This window comes from Herpailurus yagouaroundi, unplaced genomic scaffold (assembly GCF_014898765.1).
Source record: "Herpailurus yagouaroundi ecotype Mexico unplaced genomic scaffold, PumYag 208, whole genome shotgun sequence".
Lineage (NCBI taxonomy): Eukaryota > Metazoa > Chordata > Mammalia > Carnivora > Felidae > Herpailurus > Herpailurus yagouaroundi.
In genome coordinates this window covers 2,094,790-2,122,631 of record NW_024412439.1, presented here as the reverse complement: position 1 = coordinate 2,122,631, position 27,842 = coordinate 2,094,790, and the positions used below count along the sequence as shown (strand labels likewise).

General features: G+C 55.7%; 1 protein-coding gene across 4 annotated transcripts; it reads right to left on the bottom strand.

The window, feature by feature from the left end:
• Window positions 1–643: 643 nt before the first annotated feature.
• RNF112 (ring finger protein 112) lies at window positions 644–10,925 on the bottom strand. Of its 4 annotated transcripts, XM_040453064.1 has the most exons (15): window positions 9,073–10,925; window positions 6,510–6,728; window positions 6,272–6,312; window positions 5,242–5,527; window positions 4,838–5,044; window positions 4,621–4,749; window positions 4,273–4,377; window positions 3,787–3,837; window positions 3,422–3,478; window positions 3,267–3,341; window positions 3,009–3,126; window positions 2,683–2,849; window positions 2,529–2,582; window positions 2,316–2,390; window positions 644–2,195 (listed from the first exon to the last, which is right to left on the bottom strand). In XM_040453064.1, the coding sequence occupies exons 2-15, from the start codon at window positions 6,561–6,563 to the stop codon at window positions 1,725–1,727; spliced, it is 1,890 nt and encodes a 629-aa protein (XP_040308998.1). In that variant the 5' UTR covers window positions 6,564–6,728; window positions 9,073–10,925; the 3' UTR covers window positions 644–1,724. The 4 variants fall into 4 exon arrangements, with proteins under 4 accessions (XP_040308998.1, XP_040308999.1, XP_040308997.1 ...); XM_040453065.1 differs by lacking the exon at window positions 9,073–10,925 and having other exon boundaries at window positions 4,838–5,041; window positions 6,510–7,841; XM_040453063.1 differs by lacking the exon at window positions 9,073–10,925 and having other exon boundaries at window positions 6,510–7,838.
• Window positions 10,926–27,842: the final 16,917 nt, after the last annotated feature.

Sequence of the window (27,842 nt, the reverse complement as noted above, 5' to 3'; positions counted from 1 at the left end):
ACAACAACAACAACTCTTCTGATGGATGTGGGGGAACACCAGCTGGGGAATCAGGAGCTGCCTGAATTGGAGCTGCCCTACTCTGCCACCAGTCAGCTGGGGGGCATTAACTGAGACGTCCCTTCTCTGGGTTTGCATCTGTAAAAGGCAGGGTTTGGACACGGTAACCTCTGCTGAAATTCTGAGGTGGGGAGCTGAGGCAGGGAGGAGACACAGCATGGGAATGCCTGGCTGGCTGACCCCCCCCCCCCCCGCCCCTGACCAGAGGTAGGCCTGGGGTCCTCCTGCCTCTAGTTTTTATGAAGCAAAGACTCCTCACCTACACCTCCAACTCTCTCCTTCTGCCAGGACAGATGCCCGGTGACAATCTATTCCCAGGGCCATCTGAGGCAGGAGAGACCAGAAGAGCAGGACCCCAAGTCTTAGTGGAAGGTGGCTGTGCCCTTGGCCTTTGGCCTGAGCCCTCCTGCAACCCCCAAGTGGGGTGTTGGACACTCAGGTCCCAGATCTCCTGAATTTCAGTCTTGCTCTCCCTATCCACAGGTCCCCACCATGGAATGCCTTGGTTTACCTCCCCCGCCCCTGTGCCCCAAAGCCCTCTGGGGGCTGAATTCGAGTATTGTTTCAATAATTTACTGGGAAATTGACACTCAAGCACACACAGTTTATTTTTCATATAAGGCGCCCATGAATACTTTACAGCTTAATAGCCTAGAAGTCTTCCAGCAGGACTTTTCTGTCCCATGGAAGGACGCTGGGCCCTCTGGGTTCCTGTGGGGGGTTGCACCCAGGTCTCCTGCAGACATGGGCTCCAGAAAAAGGGCGTGTTCGTGTTCGGGATGGAATGTGTTCTTCCCTTTGCTGTCCCTTGCAGGACTTTCATAGACTCACGAGGGCTGTCCGATTTAGCTCAGAATGCAATTACGGGCATTTTTCTTTGGCATCTAACCCATTGCTGGGACAGCATTCCAGAAAGAACTTGGGCACTCTGCTGTCTGAGCTTGCTCAACAAAGGACACACCCATGAGGGAAGATCTACAGGGACCCCCATTCAAAGTGCATATGTGGACTCCCTGGGGCTGCGGAGGGTCAGGGAGGCCACCATTATCCTCCTGGGGGCAGCTCTGGGAAAAGTCATCAGAGCAAAGTGTCTCCGCTCTGGGGATTAGGTCGCTGTCCACCACACTGGACTCTTTGGTTCTGCCCAGTGGCCACGCCTTCTCTCTCTCCCCCAGCCCCTCATCAGTGCTCCCTGGTCCTGAGCACCAACGTCACCCGACCCCGCGGCTTCTCCCATCTGTGAAGGGACAGATCCTTTTCACCCAAGGGAGACTTCCAGAATGGTGCCTGCTCAGCCTTCCTACAATTCAGGGTCATCAGGGGAATAAGCCAGGAGAGGGAGGCCAGTGGAGCCTCACTCTGGGTGGGAAACCCTGGGGTCAAGTTGGTCTGGGAACCACAGGCAGGTTAGCAGTGGTCTGCAACCAGGAATGGGCCCTGTCCTCTATCCACTGCCCCCAGACACTGCCTCCTGGCCCCAGGCGGCCTCCCCAGGATCCTGGAGCCACCTGGATTGTCCAGCTCGGCCAGCCACCCAGACACTGGGCATTGGAGCAGGGCGGTGCAGCACGCCGTGCTCTCCACACCGCCCCCAAGCCCTCCCCTCCGGCACCTCCTGCCCTCCCACCCGGCACCTCTTCCTCCCTTGGGTCTCCTGGGCCCCGTTATTCTTCCTGCAGTAGGGGCTCTCGGTCCCCTTCCTGCACCCTCTCGTCCTCCTCCTTCTCCATGCAGCCCACGGTGGCAGCCAGCCCGGCGCCCACGCCACCCCCGACCACCGCAGCCCCTGTGGCCCCCACCGCCGCGCCCGCCGCCACCATCCCGGCCTCCGCAGCCAGCGCGGCCGCGGCCATGCCGGCACCCACCACGCCGCCCGCCAGGCCCATGAGCCCGGCGCCCACGGCGCCCCCGACGGCGGCCAGATGGCCACAGAAGCGCATGGTGTAAGAGTCCATGAAGACCTTGGCCTCGGCCTGCAGCTCGGCCTCCAGGGCCTCCAGGGTCTGCTCTCTGCCCTTGCACAGCAGGGCCGCCCCGTGGCGGGCCAGGATGGCATCTTTCTGGGTGGCGAGGAGGGTCCGCATGGTGTCCGGCAGTACCCGGAGCGCAGAGAATATGCGCTTGGTGGCCACGTCCTGTGGCGGGGAGGAAGGAAGGCGCGCTGACCTTCCGCCCCCGGAGCTCTGTCCCGGGGAGGGGGGGGAGGGGTGGCCCCTGCCGCCTGAGGCGCCGCCCCCCGCTCGAGGCTGGCTCACCTGCTGCCGCACGTACTCCTCAAACTCCTTCTTGGCAGCTTCCACCGTCCTCAGGTCGTGCAGCTGGGCGGCCATCTGTCCACGGCAAAGCCAGGCTGCCTCCCTCCTCGGCCGCCCGCGCCCTCTGCTCCGTCCCGGGGCCCACAGCCCCGCCCCCGCCCGGCCCCCCAGACCCTTCCCCCGGGTTGGGGGTGGGGGGGGAGGGGCCCCTACCTCGTCCGGGGAGGTGAACCCGGGCCCCGTCCTCCCCATCCAGCCTGAGAGGTTCTGCAGAGACATCACGGGAGGGGTCAGGAAGGGCAAGGGGCGCGGGGGCGGGGGGGCGGGGGGCGGTTTCTCCGGGGCCTGGGGCTGGGGGCTGGCCCACCTTGATTTCCTGAGCTAACTGCTGCCCGGTGAGCAGGCGTCTGTCTCCCCTGGCCGCAGGGCGGCCCTCGCTCCAGTACCCCTGGCAGCGGCTCTTGGCGTGCTGGGGGGCCGCACTCAGCACATCGGCGACGTAGGCACAGAGGTGGCGGACATCGTCATCTGTGTCTGAAGGAGAGATTCCTCATGCTGAGGACCGGGGGCTGAGCAGGACCGGGCTTTGGGAGGAGAAAGGGTGTCAGAGGCAGGGAGAGGCTCGCTTGGGCAAGGGGGGGGGTCACCCAGAGGAGGGCAGGCGGGGGAGGCCTTGCTCCCGGGGACACTCACCACCTGGGCTTCCGTGGTCTTTGCTGGCCCACCGCCTCTCAGGAGCAGGCAGGAGGTAGCAGCGGGCTCGCCTCCCTCGGAGCAGCTCCTGAACCTTGGGGTATTTGCTGGAGGCTTTCTGAGAGCGCAGAGGGGAGACCTGTGAGCTAGGGGCCACGCTCCTGTTCTTAGCTCCCTGCAGGTCCCCTCCCCAGTTCCCCTCACCTCCTGCCCAGCTCCCCCACCGCCACCTTCATCCCGGCCCTCTGCACCCCTCACCTGGATGACGTCACCCACGCGCCCCAGCCCTGCCTTGTTGGGGTGGGATGAGTCCCGGACTAAGAGATCCAGGTGCTGGAAGAGAAGGGGTCCTGACACCAGCAGCTGTGGGGTGTTAGAGTCTGGGGTGATGTGTCCGGACATGGGTGTCTCACCTGGATCGGCACCATCCCATAATGCCTGCCCATCACCTCGGCCACGTGCACAAACATCTGGGGGTGAGGCACCGAGGGTCATGGCTGGGCCACTGCAAAGACTGTGGCCCCCTCCCCTCTGGGCACACTGGGGAACCCGCGCCCCCCCAGCTCCCGGCTCTGGGACTCCCCTGCCTCTCCCAACCAGGCATCCCACACGTCACCCTCTGCCCTCGGCCCCCCCCCCCCCCCCGGCCCAGCTCCGGGTCTTGCATGAACTCCTCGGCCAGAAATGGAAGGCTCCTCTGATTGTGGCTGATCCAGTGCCCTGGCCTTACGATCAGGACAGGGACAGGGTGGCACCCCTAGACCAAATGTCTCCTCACCTCCAGATATTCCAGGTCTGTATCCTTCAGCTCCGGGGAGGTGTTGAGGATCTGGAACCAAGGAGAACAAGATGGAAGAGGGTCTGCAAAGGCAAAGAGATACTGGGAAGACCCCGGGGAGGAAGGAGCTCGCAGGCCGACTGTGAGGCCGGGACCTGGGAGACACCTGCCTGGGAGCCTGCACAGCCTGCAGGGCCTGGACTGGCCTCGAGGGGGTGGAAGGTCCTGCTGACCTTCAGCTGCTCCCAGCGGCTGTTGACTTCCCTTTAGAACAAGCCATGTTCCCACCTTCACTGACCGGGGGCGACCCTCCCTTGCAGGGGCAACCCCAGAGTCTGTGGGGACCCTGGACACGGAAGTCTATGAGATCAGGGTAACCATCCCTAGCACTCCCAGGGCTGGACGGGGCTGAGATGTCCAGTCTGGAGAGATTCCTGAGCTGGAGCTGGGCAGATGGGGCCGATGACCAGGTCACAGCGCCCTCACCTGGTAGGAGCTCAGCATCGTGGTGAGGGCACAGAGCTTGGTCCTGGTTTCCCTGCTCAGCTCCGGGCTCATGGCGTCCCCTGTGTCCACCAGGAACACAGCCACCTGTATGGGGGGGTGGGGGTGGGGGGCTGAACCACGGGGTCAAGCCCGCCTCGCTCTTCCATGTGCTCCCCGCAACCCTGCCTCTCCCTACCCCGTCTTCCCGTCCCTGTCCCCAAAGCTTTCTTCCTCCATTTCCCCTCCCCTTTGTCCCTGCTCTCCCCGACCAACCCCCCACCCTCCACGTTCCCCCTGATACCCACCCCCCCATCCAATCTTCACCTCCTCTGCCCTTGGGCCCCTCACCTTCCTCCCCTCCTTCCCCAGCAGGAAGGGGTGACTCCACATCCATATGCCCCTGGTGAGGCTATTGGCACCCCACCTGAACCCCTGCAGGGACCCTCCTCCTCTCGGCCAGCCGCCCTCCCCTGACTCCTGTGGGGCAGAGAAGAGAGCATCAGGTGGACCCTCCAGCCCCCATGCCCCTCCCAAAGCCGGGCGGGGACCCCTAACCTGCCCTCACCAGGCCCGGCAGGCCCCGGAGCAGGTGGTTGAGGAGGAAGGTCTTCCCTGAGTGCTGCTCCCCCAGGACAGCGAGGAGGCAGACAGGGGTGTCCCTGGCCAGGGGGTGCTTCAGGCAGCGGTTGATGGCACCCATCCTCAGGATGAGGCCTCCGGAGGCATTGATGCGCACCAGCAGCAGCGGCTCGGCCCTCACGGAGCAGGTCTCCTGGGCCGAGGTGGGGGGGGGGGGGGGGGGAAGAGGGTTCCCTGAGCACCCAGGCAGTGGGAGCCGGGCCCCAGGCGGGGAGCGTGTCCAACCCCAAACTCCGCTCCCCGCCCTGACATGCTAGAATGGAGACGGAGCCACCGTCAGACCCGGGGGCCTCCACGCCCCCTCCCCACGCCGAGGCCGGGACCCTGGACCTGCAGCACAGCGGGCAGAGGCCTCTGCGGCAGGAGCTTCATCTTCTCCCCCAGACTCCGGAGGCCCCTCTTCTGCTTGCAGATCTTCCGGCACTCTGGACAGCAAGGCGGCTCGCAGCCCGGGACGCGGTGTGTGCTGAAGCACCGCGCGCAGAAGTCATGGCCACAGTCCAGCGAGACGGGCTCCCGCAGCCTCTCCAGGCAGATGGAGCAGGCGGGGAGCTCCCGCGGCACTGCGGGCCGGGACCCCAGGCCCAGCTCCAATTTGGGGAACGGCGCGTGAGACCTGGGGGTGCAGAGCAGGCTGTTGGGAGCAGTGTGTGGGGCGCGGGGAGGGCGGGTCAGGAGTTTGGGGGGCGGGGGGCCCCCAGCAAGGCCACGCCCTGCTCGTTCCTCACTGACTTGCATCCCAGAGCCTGGGACCCCAGGGGGGGAGGCAGCAGAACAGCGGTGACAGTGCTCCCGGCAGGGAGAAGCCTGGATGGAGTCACCGTGTGTCCATGGGCAAGCTCCCGCACTGATCTGGGCCCCGGTTTCCTGACTGTCTGAGATGGGAGGTTAGCGGTCCCTGCCTCACGGGGCCACTGGGGCGATCACACGAGCTGGTGCATGTGCAGAGCCCTGCCCGGTGCCCCGCACGAATACTCACTGAAAACCGTCTCCCACAGCCTTCTGCTGCAAGGGCTTCCTCAAGGAGTTACTGGCTTCGGCCAGACCCCCCAGGGGTGATACCTGCATATGCTACACTATGGGACCATACGGAGTGGATGGGAGCCTCCCAGCGGTGGGGCAGATGGCTCCGATTCTTAGAAGATGCCTTCCGCTCTCCCATTCTGAGCTGGATTTGGTCTCCATGCAGCACCCGCCGGATTTTCTCCGTCCCTCCCTCCATACCCTGGCAGATCCCGCTTCAGGCCCTCCCCTGGCACAGCCCTCTGGAGGGAGGCCGGGTGGCCCCAGGCCTCCGGTTCCCGGACCAGCCTAGCGAGCAGGATCTGGGGCAGTCCAGCCGGGTGGCCCTGCCACTCACCAACTGTTGCGGCTGTTTCCCATGAAGCTCCGTTTTCTCTCCTTGGAGACATAATTGGGGGTGGGGGTGGGGGGGGGATAAAACGTTATCTAGAAGAGAATCCAGATTTCTGTCTTCCTCCTAGGTCTCAGTGGACCCCATCCCCCCTCCAAAGACCCATCCCTCCCTGTCCCCAGGTGGCCCTTTCCACCCCCACCCCCCCCACCCGGCACCCCAGATCTCAGGACCCAATGCTTGCCTGTTTGCCAAGCCGATGACAGAAGGAAATGATTGACAAGGCGGACCTCGGCATGGGGGGCTGGGAGCGGGGAGAGGTCTGGAAGCTGAGAGCCGAGGCCCCGAGACACTGTCAGCTGCAGTGAGGATGGCTCTCCTCCTAAGGGCTGGCCGAACAGTGGCAGGTGGACGGTGGGTGGGGGATGGTCTCCCCAGAGGAGCCGGCAGCGACTCGTCAGAGCTGGAAAATAGATGTGACAGTCGGGAAAGAGGAGGCTGCCTCTGGACTCACCCCAGGGGGAGGAGACAGGACTGCGGGAACCAGGGCTCCGGAGGAGGGAGGGACAGAGTTGGGCTCAGAATCCCTGGCAGAGGCTGGGATGCAGGCAAGCCGAGGTGGTGAGTCGCCATGGTGACGGAAGGGAAAGATAAGGACAGGGAGGGGGAGGAGGGATGGAGAGAGAGAAGCCATATGGGCTCGTGGCAGAGATGGAACTGTGGGCAGGCACTGCCCCTACTGGCCCAGCCAGTAGGGTTCTTCCCAGGCCACTGAACAGGGTGTGCCAAAGGGGAGGTGTGGGAGATGAGATATCGCACCCCCGGGGAGTGACGCGGAGCCTCCCTTCGGTCCCTGGAGGGACAGTTTCCTGAGCAGCCAGTTCTGTGTGGGGCCCCAGGATGCCAGCATATTGCATGTGGTCCGGCGCATTCCCTCCTGCCCCGGGCATCTCACTGGTGCCAACGATGAAAAGCTGCAGCTTTCCTGGCCCCCTGACTTCTCTGACACTGGCTGTGTGTTCCCTGGCATCTCCCCTTCCATGAAGCTTTCACGTGTGACTTCTGCTTCAAACGTGTGACTCTCACCTCTAGCCCCTCGCATCCACTCCCCGGTACACGGCCAGCAGAATCTGCCTGAACACAGCTGGGTCCCATGCTGCTCCAGCACCGGCCATGGCTCTCTACAACATCAGATCAAAATCCAAACCACCTGGCCTGCGTCTGCGGGCCTGAAACTTCCTCTCCAGCCTCCGCCCTCTGTCACCCTTCTCTGCCTCTGCACCTCTGCACCTTGCCTGCGGCGGGGCTTCCCCTCATCCCTCCTGAGAGACCCTCGCAGGTCCAGCTCAGATGCGATCCCCTCCTGGAGCTTCCCCGCCTCCCCCTTCCCGACTGGGCGTGAACTTGCCATCAGGTAGCTCATGGTCAGGCTCCTGATTGTGACAGTTTCCGAGGGGCCCAAGTCCCGGAATCAGACTTCCCATCTGACCCGTATGAGCCAGGGGCCCTGGGCACTTTCCTTCACTCCTCTAAGCTCTGAGGTCACAAGTATGTACAGAAAGCCACTTGCCCAGAGGAAGTTATTCTTAAGCCCTGGGAGCTTGGTGCAGAGGGGAGGGGGCGAGGGTGGGGAGGGGTGATGGATTCACCAGAAGTCCACTGGGGACCATTCCCAGCAGGTGGGGCTAGATATGGCTCGCTCCTGTCTTTCCCACCAGGATAGAGAAGCTCAGCTGGCGGACCCGAACCCACTGTGGGCCGGCAGCAAAGCCTCACTCTAGGGAGTAGCGGAGCAGAGCCCTAGACCGGCACTCACCATTGTGGCAGAGAGTAGGTTTCCCCTATCCATGGACTTGGATGGCTGGCTGGCAGAGAGTCGCAGGGAAGAGAGCCAGGGGGCTGGACGCACATGGAAGGTCTACACCTGCCCTGTCCTGGCAACACCTGGGTAAGCTGCCATCCTCTCTGAGCCTGAGGCACTCCAGTAGATTTCACTTTTAAAAACACAAACTCCAGGGGTGCCTGGGTGGCCCAGTGGGTTAAGCAACTGACTCTTGGTTTCAGCTCAGGTCATGATCTCGAGGTTTGTGAGTTTGAGCCCCACGTCAGCCCGCTTGGGATCCTCTCTCTCCCTGTCTCTCTCTGCCCCTCCCCTGCTCTCTCGCCCTCTCTCTTTCTCAAAATAAATAAATAAGCTTTGAAAAAAAAAAAAAACACACCACATAACCTCAAAAAACCAAAACACAAACTCCAAGCTACACTAAGGAAGAGTTTCCAGATGGGGATGCCCAGCGCGGATGCCTAGACACAGGTCCCTTCTGAGGGCTGGCCCAGAGTGACTGCACCGGTCACACAAAAGAAGTTGACCCTGGTCACTCTGGCTTGCTGGGTGGACACCGTTTTACAAAGGGCTGGAGGTGGGCGGGGAGGCCGGCTAAAAGGGTAGGGCCCCCACCCAGGCCAGGCACCTGAGAGAGGCTCGCTGTGAGCCATCGTGGGAACCGGCCTGGCAGAGGGGCAGGCAGGAGAAGTACACTGCACCCTCAGGCTGAGAGCCTCGTGCTCCTGGAGAAAGGCCTGGACCCCGTTCCTCTGCTCCTAGAGGCCCCTGCTGCTATCTGGGGCTCTGAGGGGAACCCGCTGCCCAGGGAGCCTGGCTGTAGAGGTTAGGTGTGGATGGTCCCATTCTTTCCACTAGGCTCTGTAGGCCTGTGAATGTCTCTACAGTCTCTGGGAAGGATTGAAACCTGATGGGAATGGGATAATCTCCAAACTCCAAGAAGAAAATGTCAAATCAAACGTCATACCTGCTGAGTTGGGTGTCTGCTACCCTCCACGTGATGTCAGCTGGTAAACTCAGCTCGTGTCATCTGTGACGTAAGATGCAAATCTTCAGTGCCACGGAGTCAACGAATGTTTACCGAGCACCTGCTGAGTGCTGAGCACTGAGCTAGATCCTGGGACATCAGGCGTGACCAAAACGGAGAACGTAATAGCCGTTTCGTGTTCATACACAGTAACAAGAAATCTGTTCTTAACAAATTCAACATTGTAAAGATCATATAAATCCTCTTTAAAAGAATTCATGGCAAAATATTTCAATTCCATGTGGGCTATGGGCAATCCTTGTTTTGGCATGTCTGCGCTGATGTGAAGGGAGATTTCCCCAAGGTCAAAGTTCCTGAGCCTGGCAGGTGAGCCCCACCCAAGAGGGGGCCCTAGCAGGGTAGCCCCATGCACCTGCACAGGGCCCACAGTGGCTGGAAAGGAAAGGAACAACGCTGGCTCTGTAGGGAGACGATACCATGTAGGGCCTCCCACAGTGCCCCCAGCCTACCCCAGGGACTCACAGGGTCAGGAAAGGCCACACTGAGCTAGGCCTGCCCTACAAGGTAGACAGGCCTCTGGGGAGCTCGGAGAGCTGAGTGGTGCGTTCAGAGAGAGCAGAGCCCACATGAAGGGGGTTTGGCAAGAGAGTGGGCCTGGGTTTCAGGAGCTTGAGCTGTGGGGAGGGAGTTGAATTTCAGGCCCTGGAGACAGACTCGTTCATTATTCCATCCACTTGTCCATTCGTTCACCCAACAAACATCGTGGTTCCTCCCTCCCTGTGGGTCCAGCTCCTACTGGCCCAGCTCAGGCCATTGGCCTCCTGACCTCCGGCTCCAGCTTCCGGCCTGGGAGGAGGTAAGGGTGCGGAGACACTTTTGGAGAAACTAGGAGCCAAAAATACTCCTACTCATAGGCATAGTTCCAAGCACCCTACGGGCGTGAACTTACCCTCAATAACACAACCTATGACGGAGGCACTGTATTACTCCCATTTTACAGATGAAGAAACAGGCCAGAGAGTTTAAGTCACTTGTCCAAGGTCACACAGCCATTAATGGCAGAACTAAAATCCAAACCCAGGCAGACAGTCGGGCTCCTGCAGCCCAAGCTCTTAACCACTACATTCTATGGTTTTCCTGGGTGGCAGAAATCATCTCAATTACAATAAGCCTGGAAAGCGGTATGCGGTCTTGCTGTATCTCAGGATGTAGCCATTTACTTCAGAGAAGGAAAGAAAAATTGGCCCAGGCCTGGTCTAGGTAGAAATTGGAATTAGGAATCAGGCAACTGAGTGTTGGATGGTTCTGACCCCAGCTCACTGTGTGACCTTGGGCAAGTCACCGACCTTCTCTGGGCCTCAGTTTCCTGATATGCAAATGGAAAGGGGCTCAATGAGACCAGAAGTCCCTTCTGTTGGAGTGTCTTGCTCCTCTCCTGCCTCCCCGGCCTGGAGCTTCCAGAAGGCCCGGGGCAGGCCGGCACTCATCAGGAAGCCTGGCACAGTGGGTGCTGGTGAGCACTGGATCCCTTCCCTCCCAGCCCTGCCGCCTGGACACCTCTCCTTCCTCCGTGCTCCTGGGAACCACCCGGATGCCCCGAGCACTGCCAGCGGTGCAGGCCATGTGAGGGATCGGCACACCCCCCTCTACTGTTGCTGTGGTGCCTTTCTGTCTCTGGGGCGTGCGTTCTCTGGGAAGATCTAGCCACCTGCATCCCCTGGCTTCCGCCCAGCTGCCCCAGGGCACTTCCCACGGGTGACTGGCTGGGAGAAAGAAAAGGCAGACACACCCACAGGCTGGGGCTGAGGTGACATCCCTCCACCTGTCTCCAGCCTGAACCCAGCTACACTGTTCTCTACTCCTCCCTGAGCTGCTCCCGGCCCCCTGCTCCCTCCCCTGCCCCAGCCTGAGCCTCCGCTTCCCTCACCAGCCCTGCATCCCTGTCCGGGGTCCCCCTCCCTAGATGCAAACAGCTCTCTCTGGCTGTGGCCCAGGCAAGAGTCTGTCACTCCTTGCCTTCTCCCACAGCTTCCTCCTCCTGCACCATCTCTCCAGTAGACTTCTGGGTTGCTCCTGCCCTGGGAAGCCTGTGAAGGTCTCTGCTGCAGCTGTTCCTGGGAGAGCCCAGAGACCCTGATCACTGAGCAGGATGTGCTGTGTACTGACTCCCCCCAACGTGTCCCCGAGGCCTGGCGGGTGAGTGAGGAGTCCACTCACCCACCTGTCCACCACCCATCAATTCACTGTCCATTCCCCCAGCCATCCATTATACATGCACTGATTATCTACCCATTTATTATCCACTTACTTATCCACCCACCCAGTCAGGCATCCACTCCTTCATTATCCTTTATTAATTCCCCCATGTATACACAACTCATGTCCTATATTCTTTCGTCCATCCATTCCCTGGATACTCATCCATGCGCCTTCGTGAGCATGCGCACATGTGTGATTTCCTCCATCCACTTACCCACTCACCCGTCCACTCATGCACCTACCTGCCCTCCATCCAGCCACCCCCACCCACCTGCCCCATCCATTCACTCCCCCACTCCCCTTCCCCACCCACCCATCCATCCACCCACCCACCCACCCATCCACTCGTGCAACCACCTGCCCCCCCTCCTCCCCAGCCATCCATCCATCCTTTCAGCCATCACTCCACTTTATGTCTGTTCATCCAATCATCCATTCTCACACTTATCCGTCCACATTGCAAACATGGATTAAGCACTATATGCCAGGCATCATGCTGGCCCCAGGCATAGACTAGTGAACCTGCATGGTGCTTCCAGTCTAGTGGTGGGGAGGCAGAAAAATCATTAGACAAGTCCTGGGTGATCTGACGAGGGTGAGGCAGGGGTGAGGCAGGAGGACCAAACAAAGGCACCTCACGCAGATCTGGACATCTGGAAGGCATCCTCCACAAGGCAATGCCCAAGCTAAGCCTGAATGACAAACCCAAGCTGGCCGGCAAAGCCGTGGGAGCGGGAAGACAACATTTCTGGCAGGGACACCAGTACTCACAAAGACCCCGAGGTGTGAGATAAAGAGCCTAGTTTGTGTAGCTTACAAAGCGACGAGAGGCAAGGGGAACAGGGGCCAAGGCCCACAGGGGCACATAAGCCCCCATCCCTTTGCCATCATCCCTCGTGTCCCGCCCCACAGTGCTCTCTTGCGGGGCTCAGAAGCCCACTACCTCGTCAAGCCAACAGCCCCCGGGCTGTCAGGTGTGGTGAGCTGGGTGCGGCGGGTGCTGCAGAAGCCCCAGCTGCCCTGGTGCCCATGCCAGCACAGCTGCCTTCATGCCCTGGCCTTCACCCTGGCCCCTGAGGTGCTCCCCACGCCCTGTGGGCCCAGTGGTCGCCCTCACTCTCACCGTGGCCTTTACCGAGGTGCCTCCGTGCCGGGCCCCCTTGTGCAAGCCTCAGAGCCCCGGCCCACACAGCTGGGCCCAGGGGTCAGGCCTCCTTCAGCTGAAGGAGGGCAGTGGAACGAGAACCAGACCGGAGACAACGGAGCTGGAAGAAGGCGCCAGCTCCCACAGCACCTGCCATATTGGCCGGCATCTTTGAGTTTTGAGTAAAGAGCAAGATAAGGCCGAGCATGTGTGGGATTCCTGCTTTTGTGGAGACAAAACAAAGTAGCCACTAAGTGGACGCTCCCCACCCCCACCCCCCCCCGACAGTGTCCGTCAGTCCTCTTTCATCACAGGTGCCCCAGGCTTGCCCTGAGACACCCCCTTGGATTGAAAGGCCAATTCCAGGCTGCAGCCCAGATGCCTGAAACCCTGATGACACGGGGGAGGCTGCAGCCAGCTCAGTCGGGAGGCCACATGTTCCCACTCCACAGATGGCCGTGCTTATAAGTGGTGCCTAGTTTCAACATCTGTGTTCAGAGCTGGGGTCCCAGGGGGACAGTTAGCAAAGAGCGATATCAAGGCCAGTCCCAGAACTCTACGGATGGGCAGGAGACAGTTCAGATGCTAGAGGGGCCAGGCCCATGTGTGGCTGCTCGTGACCCTGACCCGTAAACCTGGCTGCACCTCCCTGCTGTGTGCCAGCGTATGGGACTTCCCGTCAGAAGCTGGAGGAAAGTCTGAGCTCCCCCCGCCTCCTTTTCGAAGCCCCCATCATCAGTTTGATCCCAGGCTTCCTGAAATAATTTTCATGATAAAAAAAAAATCCAACATTTACTTAGCAGTATCGGATTCGTATGTTGCCACATGAACCACCTCAGTGGATTCCCACAACACGGTTATTATTAGCCCCATTTTTTGGATGGGGAAACTGACGTTCAGAAAGCTGAAGAGACTTCCCGTGCCAGGCCTGGCAGGGGGAACCAGGCTCCCTGACTCCCAGGCCTGTGTCGCCCCTTCGACCGCCCACCCGGTCCTGTGGGCTTTACCGTGTCCAGAGGGTCTCTCAACATCTCACCTCCACGTTTTTGCCCCTGCCACTCCCCTGCCTGGGTCACCCTCACCATTCTCAGCCAGGTCCAGGTTGGCTCCCACTTCCTGCAGGGAACTTTCCCCAGCCTTCTCTCTCCTGCCCTTTGCTTCTCAGTCAGAAGATGCCTCCTCTGTACCAAGCAAGCACGGAGCCCGATGCTGGAGCTACAAGTAACAAAGAGGGTCCCTGCCCCGAGGCGCTCGAAGACTAGGCTCAAACAAGGAGACAGGCAGCTTGACCCTCAGCGCGGTCAGTGCTGGTACAGAAGCCCAGGGACCTGTGGGCCCCCGGGGGAAGCCCCTGTCCCAGACTTGGGGGCCGCTGAGGCTCAGCGCTGTAGGATGAGTGGGAGTTAACCCCACGAAAGATACCAGGAGGAGGGGATTCCAGGCCACGTGAAAAAAAGGCCAGTGCGGGTGTGGCACCGCAGGGGGGCTAGTCAGAGCAGAGGCAGGGTGGGGGGACCCAGAGCGCAGTCCACAGGGCACAGGGCCATGTAGAGTCTCTCGCTGCGTGACAGTGGGAACCATAAATGATATTAAGCAGGTGGCATGTGATCAGATCCGTGTCCCTGAACCATTACTTCGCCTGAATGGACCGGAGGAGACCACTTGTGGTTCTGGACAGCTACCTCTCTTTAGGCACCTTTGAGTATATTTAACTAGTCTCCCACAAGTCCTCTAGTGACAGATATCAAGGGCATCACTAACGTTTTGCTGTAACACGCGGTGCTGTAGCGAACGTTCCTGCTCTGACACACTTCCCACCTGGATGATGTGATCTAAGGACGTCCTGACCGACACAGTGCTTCATCACGCGCTTTGATCTTTGCCAACTGCAGCCACGCAGGTTAAAAGACACTTCTTGCGGTCTACTGGGCATTCCTAGTTTGCTCCAGAGTTTTGAGGTCATCTATCTGTCTTGTTGCCAAAAACAGGGTTGTTGTTTTTGTCCTTTTAAAGGGGAAGCTTTTTTTTTTTTTTTTAAAATTTTTTTTTTTCAACGTTTATTTTTGGGACAGAGAGAGACAGAGCATGAACGGGGGAGGGGCATAGAGAGAGGGAGACACAGAATCAGAAACAGGCTCCAGGCTCTGAGCCATCAGCCCAGAGCCCGACGCGGGGCTTGAACTCACGGACCGTGAGATCGTGACCTGGCTGAAGTCAGACGCTTAACTGACTGTGCCACCCAGGCGCCCCTTAAAGGGGAAGCTTTAAAGCATCCTAAATACCCAGCTATAAATAAGTAGTTGAAGTAACGAGACATAACTCAGAGACTTAGGCAAAGCTGTTGTTGATTGCTGAGTCCATTTCCGTTTAGAACCCAAGCTGTTGGGGCATCTGGGGGGCTCAATCTGTTAGGCGTTGGACTCTTGATTTCCCCTCAGGTCATGATCCCAAGCGGGCTCTGTGCCGATACGGGGCTCGACAGCCGAAATCAAGAGTTGGGACGCTTAACCGACTGAGCCACCCAGGAGCCCCTTTTTATTTGTTGTTTGGGGTTTTTGGGGCAGGGCTGGTTTCTTCTGAGGCCTCTCTGCTTGACCTATAGGTGGCTGCCTTCTCCCTGGGTTCTCGCGTGGCTTTCCCTGTGTCTGTGTCCCAGTCTCCTCTTATATGGGCACAAATTATTGGATTAGGGCTCACCCCAATGAATTTTACCTTAATTACCTATTTAAAGGCTCACCCCAGGGGCGCCTGGGTGGCTCAGTCGGTTGAGTGACCAACTTCGGCTCAGGGAATGATCTCATGGTTTGTGAGTTCGAGCCCCGCGTCAGGCTCTGTGCTGACAGCTCAGAGCCTGGAACCTGCTTCTGATTCTGTGTCTCTCTCTCTCTCTCTCTCTCTCTGCCCCTCCCCCACTCATGCTCTGTCTCTCTCTCTGTCTCAGAAGTAAATAAACATTTTAAAAAAATTTTTAAAGGCTCACCCCAGTTAATTTTACCTCAATTACCTATTTAAAGACTCTGTGTCCAAATAGAATCACATTCGGAGACACTGGGGGTTACGACTTCAACATGTGAATTTTGAGGGAACACCATTCAGCTCATAACAGGCCCCAAGTGGATAACTGTGAGAAGTAAGGGCGATGATTCATTTTCAGAAATGCCGAATAAAAGCTGTGCTGTCTAGTTAACGATAAGTTTACAACCTATTGGAAATATGTACAACCCCCCCCCCCCCACCACCACCACCAACGGGGTCCCAAACCCTTAGACACTTCACTTCCTGGTTCTTCTTCCCTCTCCATTTCGCAGGCTTTGCAATGAGCATGTGCCAAAGAACTGAAGTCTCTGCGTCACCCCAGGAATGAACATTTGTTGCAATCAGACTACTTTTTGTCTTACATGGGCATAGGTGACTTCCGGGTAAGGCTGTAAGCTCTGTAGCGCTCAGCCAATGAGGAGTCAGGGGAGGGCCTTGCACGCTAGGAGATAAATTGCCTGCGGTAACTGCCCCAAGTGTGCCTGTCCATGAGACACCTGCTCTTGCAAGAACGCTGAGTAAAGCCTTGCTTCACTGCGCTCCGAGTGTCGGTGTCCCTCCTCTGATTGGGTCGGTGGCCTTATTTCTCACAATAACTAGCATGTGAATGTGGACAGAGTGAGGAAAGAAGCTTGGAGGGGCTGGCAGGAGCCAGAAAGGTCCTGGCTATCAGGCTAAGAAAACTAGACTCTGTCCCCTAAAAATAAAACCAGGAACCAAAAGGCCAGAGTTTTCAGCAGAGCATCTGGGCCCTCGCCCTGGCAGCTGGTGTGGAAGATCAGAAGGGGAGAGAAGCTGGGGGCCAGTCTGGGGGGTCGGGAGGAGGGGCAAGAGGCACCTGGAGACGGATGCCACCTCTTGTTAACCCTCACGACCCCTGACGTGAGAATGAACCCTTCCCCATTTTACAGAAGAGGAAACTGAGGCTTGGAGGGGTTAAGTGACTTCCTCAACACTCACATCAGTTTCTTCACTGATGGTTCAGTAACTGAAACAGTCAGGCCTAAGGTGGCCTAACAGACATTTGCTGAGTGTAATGAAAAAGTGGAGAAGCCAAAATTCAAATATCAAGAGCTAGGAAGGTCTGTGGCAAAGGCAGGGTCAAGCAGGATGTACAGGTTGGGGAGCATTAACTGACTTGGGGGACAGCAGGAGAGGAAGAAGGAGGTGATAGTGGTGACATCAGAAGATGCCACAAGCACCCTTCTGGAGGTTCACACCGGCTGGCAGGGGGCCTTGGCTGCGGGCAGCCAACCCACCCTCATGCATCATCTTCCCCCCCGGATCAGATTGTAGACTTGGCTCCAGACCCCTTCGCTCCCCTGCTCCACCCCCTTTCCGACTCCCATGCCGCCTACCCAGGTCTGGAGCATCCAGGCGGTCAGCCAAGAAGCTGGGAGTCGCAGCCAGCTGGCCTCTGAGGAGCAAACTTCCCATCACAGATTCTGCCCAGTTGGACCCAGGTTCCCCCGTGCCTCGCAGCTGGACATAAGCAGACAGTCAGACTGAACAGAGCCGGGGGCCGGCTGCGGTCCAGACCTCTGCGTATAGACCTCCCCGGCCAGCTGGCCTACACCTTCCTTCAGCGGGACCAGACCAGCAAGGTTGTGGGGGGCACTGGATAGCACCCAGGCTTTGGCATCAAGCAGGCCTCAGTTCAAATACTGGTTCCACCCAGCTCCCCAGGCCAAGTAACTCCTCTCACTCGAGCTCAGTTTCCCGGCAGTAAAACTGAAGGTAATAATTGCTCCTGTGCAGGGTTCTTGCAGACAGCCTAACGTGCAGTTGGCACCCGATAAATGCTAGCTCTTAAAGAGCCTTGGAGGCAAGCCTGGTGGCTCACCCCACTGTGCCCACGTGTCCCCAGCTCCATCCACCCCCCGCCTTCTGACAGTGAGTCTGGCGGCAAAAGGGCAGGAAACCCCCACCCTGATCAGATGACCCAGTGTGCAGCATCCTAACGATGTCCCAGTGCCAGAGCAGAGGGACCCGGTCAGCTGAGAGGCCTGAGCAGCCTTGGGAGCCAGACGCAGGGCCGAGGCCACAGGCCCCACCCACGGTGGCCCCTGGGAACGGATGACCGGCCTGAGAAGTCCACTCCTTCCCCTGCCCTTCACCAACCCACCCTCCACCCAGCCAGCCGGGATTTTTTAAAGACTGTGAATCAACATGAGTCCTTCGCAGGACCAGGGAAGGGGGCCTGCCGGGTATGTTTCAACTGGGTGGTGGTGAGCGGGTGTACCTGTCTGTGAAGACGGGTCTGCCGCACTGCATGGACGTTACACCTCGGTATAATTCGGTTTAAGGGACTTGCGCTTTGCAGAAGATGGAGAAGATACGCTCTTCCTCTTCCTGTGCAAGATATGAGACACTGTGGACATTAGAGACGGTTAAAGAGCAAAAATTCAACTAAGTAGTCTTAAATGTCTAATTGGCTCTATTCACCATCCCCCCTAACAAACAGAAGGGTACTCCAAGAAGTTGCACAAAATGGAAGGCTTCCTTGGGCCAGTAATGGGTGGGACAGGATGTTATTAGCAAAAGAAAAGACTGTTTCAGGCAAGGTCACCTTCCCTTAGGGGAAGGCAGGGGGATGGTATCATGCAGATTACCTCACCAGTGCTGACCAGAAAAATTCCAGATTGATTGGTTTAAAATTCTACTCATGGGAGAGGCTGAAACTGCAATTATGTTCGGTGTTAAGTCTTGATGGAGCTTAATATAGTGACTCCATTTTGGCTCTGTGGTGTTTTTTTGTTTGTTTGTTTTAGAAAGAGAGACTCAGCATGAAAGTGGGGGAGAGGGGCAGAGGGAGAGAGAGACAATCTCAAGCAGGCTCCACACTCAGCGCAGAGCCTGATGTGAGGCTCAGTCCCATGACTGCGAGAAGTGAGAGGATTCATCTTCTGAAATACCAAATAAAAGCTGCGCTGTCTAGTTAACAATAAGTTTACAACCTGTTGGAAATATGTACAACTGCATCCCCACCCCCCCGCACTTGGAGTCCCAAACCCTTAGACACGTCACTTCCTGGTTCTTCTTCCCCTCTCCATTTCACAGGCTTATTTTTGCGGGCTTTGCAACGAGCATGCACCAAAGAACTGAAGGCTGTATGCTCTGTAGTGCTCAGCCAATGAGGAACCAGGGGAGGGACTCACCTCTGTAGTGCTCAGCCAATGAGGAGTCAGGGGAGGGCCTTGCAGGCTAGGAGATAAATTGCCTGCGGTAACTGCCCCAAGTGTGCCTGTCCATGAGACACCTGCTCTTGCAAGAACCTGATTAAAGCCTTGCTTCACTGTGCTCGAGTGTCTGCGTCCCTCCTCTGATTGGGTCAGTGGCCTTTTTTCTCACAATGACCTGAGCTAAAATCAAGAGTCGGATGCTCAAATGACTGAGCCATCCAGGTGCCCCTGGTTCCTTTTTGACAATATAAGAAAGAGACACGGAAAGAGAAAAGAAAGCAAACGGGTTGGGAACCTCAGAACCCAAGGAATGACACAGAGGTGCATGCCCTGGGTTTTCGTTTTGTCTCACTGTCACAGACTGGGGGCTGGCAGAGCAAGCATTCTGGAAATGCCAGTGGGCACAGACAAAAACAAGAACAACAATGACAACAACAAAAGCCTGTTTCTCTAGCCAAAACCCCAGGAAAGGGACAGCCTGGCAAGTCAGGAAGCTTTCTTTTTTCTTTCCTTTCCTTTTTCCTTTCCTTTTTCCTTTCCTTTTTCCTTTCCTTTTTCCTTTCCTTTCCTTTCCTTTCCTTTCCTTTCCTTTTTTCCTTTCTTCCTTTCCTTTTTTACAATTTAATTTTATTATTTTATTTTATTTTGAAGTCAGGAAACTTTTAGATAATAATACTTCAGCCAGACAACACAGAAAAGATGCAGCCCCACCCCCACTCACACCAGTGGAGACTGGGTGGAAAGACCAGACATCCTGGCTGTTGTCAAGAGAAGGCCAAGTGGAGAGGTTTGACTTTCCTCCCAGCCGGAAACAAGTGCTCTCCCTGACCATGAAGTGTTAACAGAGGCCACACGGGGAGCCAAAACTCTGATCCGCCCAGCAGTCACAGGGAGCCCCTGCTGGTATTGTCAATGAGGCAGAACGAGAAACCTGGACTTCTCCCTCACCGGGCATACTGAGGCAGTGCCCCTTTCTCCCTGCCAGAGGGGAGCCAGAGAAAGCCAGCTCAGATAGGTTTAAATAGGACGCAGTGTCTCACAACATAATTAGACATTTTCCAGGTTTCGTTTGAAAATCACTGATCACACTGACGCGTGGTCTGCAGACCCAGAGGGGGTCCCACCGGACCGGCCAAGAGGGTCATTGGCTTCGCACGGCACAGAAATCAACCATGGGCCAAGAGGAAATGAGAACACAGCCTGTTAAAGTTGTAGAGGGAGTGCATATACAGACAGGGTGTCTGGGAGACTCAGAAAGAAGAGGGAGTCTTTTTACTGAAGACGGAGGTGCACGTGTCCTCTCAGCAATCCAGGAACAAAGGTCACTTGGTCACTCCTTCGATGTTATCTATTGTGCTGAGAGACTCCAGAGAAATCACAAACTCCCTGACCCTCACAAGGAGAACATACATTATCTGCTCTACAAGGCATATGTAAGGTGGGGGTGCAGGTCATAGCGAGAACAGGGGCAGGAAAAAGGGGAAAGAAAAAATTAGCTTTTCTTCATGGGGTCCCTCCAGTTTCTCTGTCTCAATACCAAGAATCAGGAAGATCTCACAATGAATGAAAAGACTGACAGAGGCTGACAGAGATGTTAGAACTACTTGAAAAGATTTAAAAAAAATTTTTATTTTAAATGTTTATTTGTGAGAGAGAGAGACAGAGTGTGAGGGGGGGAGGAGCAGAGAGAGGGAGACACAGAATCCGAAGCAGGCTCCAGGCTCTGAGCTGTCAGCACAGAGCCTGACGCGGGGCTCAAACTCGCGAAACGCGAGATCATGACCTGAGCTGAGGTCGGACGCTTAACTGACTGAGCCACCCAGGCACCCCTAAAAATTTTTTAATGTTTATTTTTGAGAGACAGAGAGAGCACGAGCAGGGGAGGGGCAGAGAGAGACAGAGACCCAGAATCCGAAGCAGGCTCCAGGCTCTGAGCTGTGAGCACAGAGCCCGACTCAGTGCTTGAACTCACAAGCCTTGAAATCACGATCTGAGCCGAAAGTCGGACGCCTAACCAACTGAGCCACCCAGGCACCCTACTACCTGAAATGATTTTAAAGCAACTATGATAAAATGCTTCAACAAGCAATTACAAACACACTTGAAACAAATGAAAACCTCACTTTTCTCACTTTGGTGAGAAAGCCTCACCAAAAAAAGATAAAAGCTGTAAAGAAGAATCAGATGGAAATCTTGGACCTGAAAAATACAATAACAGAAATACAAAGCTCAGTGGGCGGGCTCAGCAGCAGAATGGATGGGACAAAGGCAGACCAGTGACAACTCACAGAAAAAAAAGATGGGAAAAAAAAATTTAAGAGTCAGGGACCCATGTAACTGTAACAAAAGATCTAACATTTATGTCATAGGAGTCCTAGGAGAGGAGGAGGGAGGGGCAGAAAAGGTAGTCAAAGAAATAATGGCTGAAAACCTCCCAAATTTGACAAGAGGCATGAACCTACAGATTAAAGAAGACGAGCAAATCCCAAACAGGACAAACCCCCTCAAATTCAAGGCAAGACAGTTCATAATTAAATTTCTGAAAACTGAAGAGAAGAAAAAAATATTTAAAGCAGCCAGAGAAAAACAACACATATCTACAGGAGAAAACAATTCAAATGACATCAAATTCCTCCTCAAAAGCCATGGAGGCAGAAGAAAGTGACACAGTATGTTTTCAGGAAGGAAAAGATCTCCAGGAGCAAGGGGTTTCACTGGAGAATTCTACCAAACTTTTAAAGAATAAGTAAACATGAATTTTATACGATATCTCCCAGGAAAATGGAAGGAGGAGGAACCATTTCCCAATTCATTTATACATTTTTTTAATGTTTATTTATTTTTGAGAGAGAGAGATATGACGTGATCAGGGAAAGGGCAGAGAGAGAGGGAGACACAGGATCCAAAGCAGGCTCCAGGCTCCGAGCTGTCAGCACAGAGCCCGACGCGGGGCTTGAACTCAAGAACCATGAGAGCATGACCTGAGCCGAAGTCAGACACTTGACCAACTGAGCCACCAAGGCGCCCGATTCTATTGTTTTCACCAAAAGATCTTCAGGAAGAAGCCTCTTGAATATGGAGGGCACTTCACAGTTTACAAAGCGACGTCACTTTTGCTCCAGGTTTACAGCCCTCCTGTGCTATGAGCTGACCCCCAACACCAGCTCTCCCTCTCTCACCCTTCCCTCCGCCAGGCCCCTGGGCTCCCCATCCCCTCCCGGAAACCCCTCCATGGCTCTGCTCCTTCCTTCTTGGGACCCCAGAACCCGGACTTCTTTCCTTTAGCAGGTGTTAGCATCTGGAGGGAAAGCTGCCCCCACCCCGCCCATCTGCACCTCAAGGTGGCTCTCCGGTGTTTGCCAGGTGCCAGGGGACAGGCTCAGGGCCAGCTCCCATCCTCAGGGAGCTGACGGGCAGGCAGGTACGGGAAACAAAGCGACAGAAGCCAGGACCTGGCTGACCAGGCACTGTGGGGCAGGCACCACGGAGAGTGCTGTGTGTACCCGCAAGGGCCTGTGTCATGCCAGCCGCCTGGGGCCCTAAGAAGCCTTCCTCACCCTCCATGGGCTGGGAGTCTCCGTCTTCCTCCATACTTGGATCTCCCTCTAACCACAGCCTCACTGAATGTGGCCTGGCCTGCTCCCACACGTGTCCCGCGTACCTAATGTCCTCCTGTCCCATGGGATCACAAGTCTCTTGGGGCTCCCAGAAACATGGGAAAAGAACAGGCTTCAGGTTCGAGCCCCGGTGCCACCACCTCTTTGAGCATCAGCTTCTTCATTGATAGAAGGCAGAACGTTGTGCCAACAGCAAGGAATGCTTTAAAATAAAACGAGATACGCAAATAGTCCGGGGGGTTAAATCTGGCGGATTTCTCTCTCACATTCGTTTCCTCTTCCTTCCAAAATCCACCGAAAATACAGGAAGGAAGTGAAAAAAGTTACAGCTTCTCAAGTAGCCCTGCTCTGTCCATTTCTGTAGTTTGTTTCTTTCTTGTGGAAAAACAGAAACAAAATACCTCCAGCTGGTTGTGCCACTATAGTGAGGTTTCCTGTTCTATGGAGGATACACCTTCTGACCCGTCAGCCACAGCGAGGCCCAGCCCCACCTGGGTCCACAGAGCTTCCTAACAGGTTCCAGAGCCTTCTCCCAAACTTGAACAAATCAGCAGCAGGTATTTGAAGAAAGCCTCAAACACACGAGACGGCGACCAAGTCAAATAAGCAAAATGGAGGAGGGGCACCTGGGTGACTCAGTCAGTGGAACGTCTGACTCTTGATTTTGGTGTGGGTCGTGATCTCGCCGCCATGGGATCGAGCCCCACATCAGACTCTGCACTGAGCATGGAACCTACTTAAGATTCTCTCTCCCTCTCTCTCCGCCCCTCTCTCCAGCTCACACACACACTCTCTTTCAAAATAAGTGAACGATTAAAAAAATGGAGGAAGTAGAGATAACGCAGGAAACGGAAGAAAACCTCACAGCTGTGATTGGTATCTCCAAAGAAGAGAAGATGCACATTCATAAAACACAACAAAACAAAGCAAAACCAAAAATACTACATGCATTAAAAAGGAGCAATTGACTCAACAGCACGAAAACAACCTGATTTAAAAATGGGCAAAAGATCTGAAGAGATGCCTCACCAAAGAACACATGCAGATGGGGTGACTCAGCTGGTTAAGCATCTGACCGGCTCAGGCCACGACCTCACGGTTCATGAGTTCAAGTTCGAGATCTGGTGAGTCTGGGCCCCGCTTTGGGTGAGCATGCTTCTCTGTCCCTCGTGAGATTCTCTCCCTCTCTCTCCTCCCTCAGTCACTTGCACCCTGTCGCTCTCGAAAAATAAAATACAATAAAAGTTTTTTAAAAGACACGCACATGGCAAGTAAGCATGTGGACAGGGGCCCCACATCACATGTCGTTAGGGAATTGCAAATTAAGACAACAAAACCACAAAAGCCAAAATACGGACAACACCAAATGCTGGCAAGGATGTGGCATGACAGGAACTCTCAATCGTTGCTGGTGGGAGTGCAAAGGGGTGCAGCCACTGGGGAAGACAGTTCAGCCGTTTCTTACGTTGCTAAACGTACTCTTTATCATATGACCCAGCGACCACACTCCTTGCTATTCACCCAAACATAGCAGCTTCGTTCACCACTGCCGACACCTGGAAGCAGCCAAGGTGTCCTTCTGTAGGTGAGTGGATACACTGTGGTCCATCAGACAACGGAATATTATTCAGCACTACAAAGAAACGAGCTACCAAGCCACGAGAGGCAGCGAAGAACCTTAGATGTACATCACTAAGTCAGAGAGGTTCCTCTGAGAAGGCTACGTGCTGTATGATCCCAATTACGTGATACTATGAAAAAGCCAAAGCTATGGAGACAGTAGAAATATCCACGGTTGCCGGGGGGTACGGGGACGAATCTGTGGATCACGGAGGGTCCTTAGGGCAGTAAACTACTCTATATGATGCTTAGTGGTGGGATGTGGTTATACATCCATCCAAACCCATAGAATGTATGACACCGAGAGGGAGCCCTGTGTGAACTATGGACTTGCGGTGATGATGATGTGTCAGTGAAGGTTCACCCACTGTAACAAATGTCCCACTCTGCTAGGGGACGTTGATCGTGCATGTGTGGGGGCAGGGGCTACATAGGAAACCTCTGTACGTTCCTCTCAGTTTTGCCGTGAACGTAAAAGTCTTCAAAAAAATAAAGACTACTGGGGCACCTCGGTGGCTCAGTCATTAAGCATCTGACTTTGGCTCAGGTCATGATATCAAGGTTCACAAGTTCGAGTCCAACATTGGGTAAGCACGAGCCCCACTCTGGGTAAAACACAAGCCCTGCTTTGGGTGAGCCCCACTCCCTCTCTCTCCCTCTCTCTCTCTCTCTCTCTGTCTGCCCCTCACGGGATTCTGTCTCCCTCTCTGTCTCTCTCTCTATGCCCCCTTGCTCACTTGCACCCACCCTCTCTTAAAAAAAAAAAAAAACTAAAATAAAATAAAGACTATATTTTTTAAAGGAGCGGGTAGATTTTATGATATGTAAATTATACCCCAAATAAAGCCTTAAAACAAGAGGGACCTGGAAAATAAAAATAACATGAAAAGCTAATATTGTAGTCAATAGGAATGTTGGACATTAAGGGTGGGCTCCAGAAATTAGAATTAAAAACACAGAGATGAAAAATGTCAGACAAAAGATAAGAACAAATACAGGATTGATTTGGGAGGTCCAGCATCTAACTAATAAAATTACAAGAAAGAGAACAGAGGGGTGCCTGGCTGACTCAGTCGGTGAAGCGTGAGACTCTTGATCCTGGGGTCATGAGTTTGAGCCCTACACTGGGTGCAGAGATTACTTAAGAATAACATTTTTTTTTTTTAATTTTTTTTTCAACGTTTATTTATTTTTGGGACAGAGAGAGACAGAGCATGAACGGGGGAGGGGCAGAGAGAGAGGGAGACACAGAATCGGAAACAGGCTCCAGGCTCTGAGCCATCAGCCCAGAGCCCGACGCGGGGCTCGAACTCACGGACCGCGAGATCGTGACCTGGCTGAAGTCGGACGCTTAACCGACTGCGCCACCCAGGCGCCCCAAGAATAACATTTTTAAAGCTAAAAAGAGAGAGAACAGAGAAAATGGAGAACAGGCAACAGAGCCGAACATTCTCAGAATGAGGACACAGCCTCCAGTGTGGAAGGGCCCCCAAGTGGCCACACAATGAAACGGAAAAGACCCACCAGAAGGACTCAAACACCAGGGTGGGAATACTGTTTTTCAAGGAAGGGCCTTTCAGCACACCCTTTTCCCAACTATGCCTATGCATTCCTTTATTTTATTTTTTTATTTTATTTTATTTTATTTTATTTTTTAAAAAAATTTTAACGTTTATTTATTACTGAGAGGCAGAGGGAGCGAGCAAGCAGGGGAGGGGCAGAGAGAGGAGGAGATACAGAATCTGAAGCAGCCTCCAGACTCTGAGCTGTCAGCACAGAGCCTGACGTGGGGCTTGAACTCACAAACCATGAGATCGCGACCTGAGTCGAAGTCGGACACTTAACCGACTGAGCCACCCAGGCGCCCCTCCTTTATTTTAAGAAAGGAAGACCAACCTATCACCTGTATGTTTTCCCTGGTAGGCAGCATGCACACCTCTCTCCCACCAAAATAAAATCAAGCCCCCAGGTTACAGAAATCCCAGGGGGCAAACAGGAGACGCAAGATCATGCCTCAACACACCCCAGTTCCAAAGGCCTCAGGGTCCGCTTCGAGGGACTTAGCCTGGCATTCGATTCCCTCCGCGTCTCCAACCTGCTTTACTCTTGGCCACCCTCTGAGCTCCGTCAACTGAACTTGCCCCAAACTACCAAGAAAAGCGGGGAGAGACACCAAACGCTTCCTCACTGCCCCCTTGACAAAGAGGGAAAATATGGGGAGGGAAGCGTCCCCCACCACAAAAGCGACGGCGGACCTGGGACCCCGAGTCAGCCGTCACCCCTTCTCACCACGGCCTTCCTTCCCATCCCTCCTCTGCTTTCTTTTTCACTAGGCTCATCATTTCACGTTGTCATTTTTCCCCCTCTAGCTCCAGCAGGGCTGAAAGTCATGTCTGTCCGCTGCTGCCTACATAGGGATTAAAGGGTGCCTGGTGTGTCCTAGAGGTGCTCAAGGGACACTACATCCTTGTCCCGCCAGTGACCCTGAGGGCCCCAGCCCTCTTCCCAACAGCCCCTCCCCCTGCTGCAGTAGCGGCCCTTTGCAGCCGCTCAGCCAGGGTCTCTCCTACAGACAGCCTCACCCTTCTTGGAGCCCCCTCGCATGGCCCGAGTTGGGGGACACACCCTCTCCCCTCCTTGAGTGCCCTCTGCTCCTAGGAGTTCCCTTCAAAAACTCCCCTCCTCAGCCCTCTCCCGGTTCGGGCTGAAGGCCGGGTGATGAGGCAGTTAGGAAAGTGCTATGGAGACACGATGCCCGGCACCCACAGACAGTGCGGGGGTCTTGTCTTTGGCTGTTGTCTAAGACAGTCCACGGGAGCTGGGCTTTTAGAACAAAACCTAAGAAAGCCCTGGTGTCCGTCAGGGTCCTGGCAAGAAACAAAGGCAGCCTCAGCTTCTGTTTGTAAGGGAATTTAATGGACTACTTACTTGGGCGTGGGCATTGAGGAAGCCACCCTGGGACTAGCAGTGGTGGGGGCCTTAGCATCCCAGGCGGCAGGGGTAAGGGGAGGATATGGAGTTATCAGGGCCAGTGAAGGGGGTTACGGCAAGAGCTATAATTGGAGGTGGGGAGGCGGGCACAGCCATTGCTGAAACCACAGTCCTAGGCAGGGTGGGAGCCAGGGACAAACACCCCAACCTCCCTCTTCTTCCACCTCCTGTCGGTGCCTCCCACTGGCCGAAACCAGCCAGAAGCCAGGGGCCACGGGAACCCAGCGATGAGGAGGTGGAGGGGCAAATGCCAAGTGGGTAGGCAAGCGACCGAAGCAAGGCCAGTGGGACGGGTGCTCCCCACCTCCTGGCTCGCAGGCTGACCAAGACCCGGCCTGTCCAGGGAGTAGCACCACCCTGACAGACTGTCTCCACTACAAGACCGCCACTGAGGACCTTGGAGCAGCCTGAGCAACCACTGGTCCCCAGTCTTGCTAGTCCTCCACAATTCCAAGGCCCCGAAAGCCTTCCAACAAAGTTGGCCAGGGTTGGCGTCTGCTGCTGGCCGTGAAAAAACCCTCATGTAAACATCTTCACTCATGAGAAGGGGGTCTTTTGCAAGCAGATCGTGGGCAGAGAAAAACAATTGCCAAGAGGTGCTGAGAACCAAGCTCAGGGCTTTGCAGCCCGAGCCAGAGCCTATGCGACTCGGCACCGTGCTTGCAAAGCCACCACCAACCAGCCAGAGGACCAGAAGTCAGATGCCTCGGGGGTCACTACCGCCCCAAGAGTGAATTCTTCAATCTCCTGCTTCTTAAACCAAGCTCTCCCTAAACAAAGCCCAGGGCAATGCTTTTGGTTGGCTGAACCGAGGTCAGGTGCCCTCAACAGAACCGCAAGGAAGGCTGGGAGAGCAAGCACAGGTATTCCAGGTGGAGGGGGGGGGGATCCCCCCAAACA

Coding starts and splice junctions, on each gene's coding strand:
- RNF112 (XM_040453064.1), bottom strand. CDS start 6,563: ATGCCGAGGTCCGCCTTGTCAATCATTTCCTTCTGTCATCGGCTTGGC. Junction 2,583..2,682: donor AGTTAGCTCAGGAAATCAAG/GTGGGCCAGCCC, acceptor ATGTCTCTGCAG/AACCTCTCAGGCTGGATGGG. Junction 2,391..2,528: donor GGTTCACCTCCCCGGACGAG/GTAGGGGCCCCT, acceptor TGCCGTGGACAG/ATGGCCGCCCAGCTGCACGA.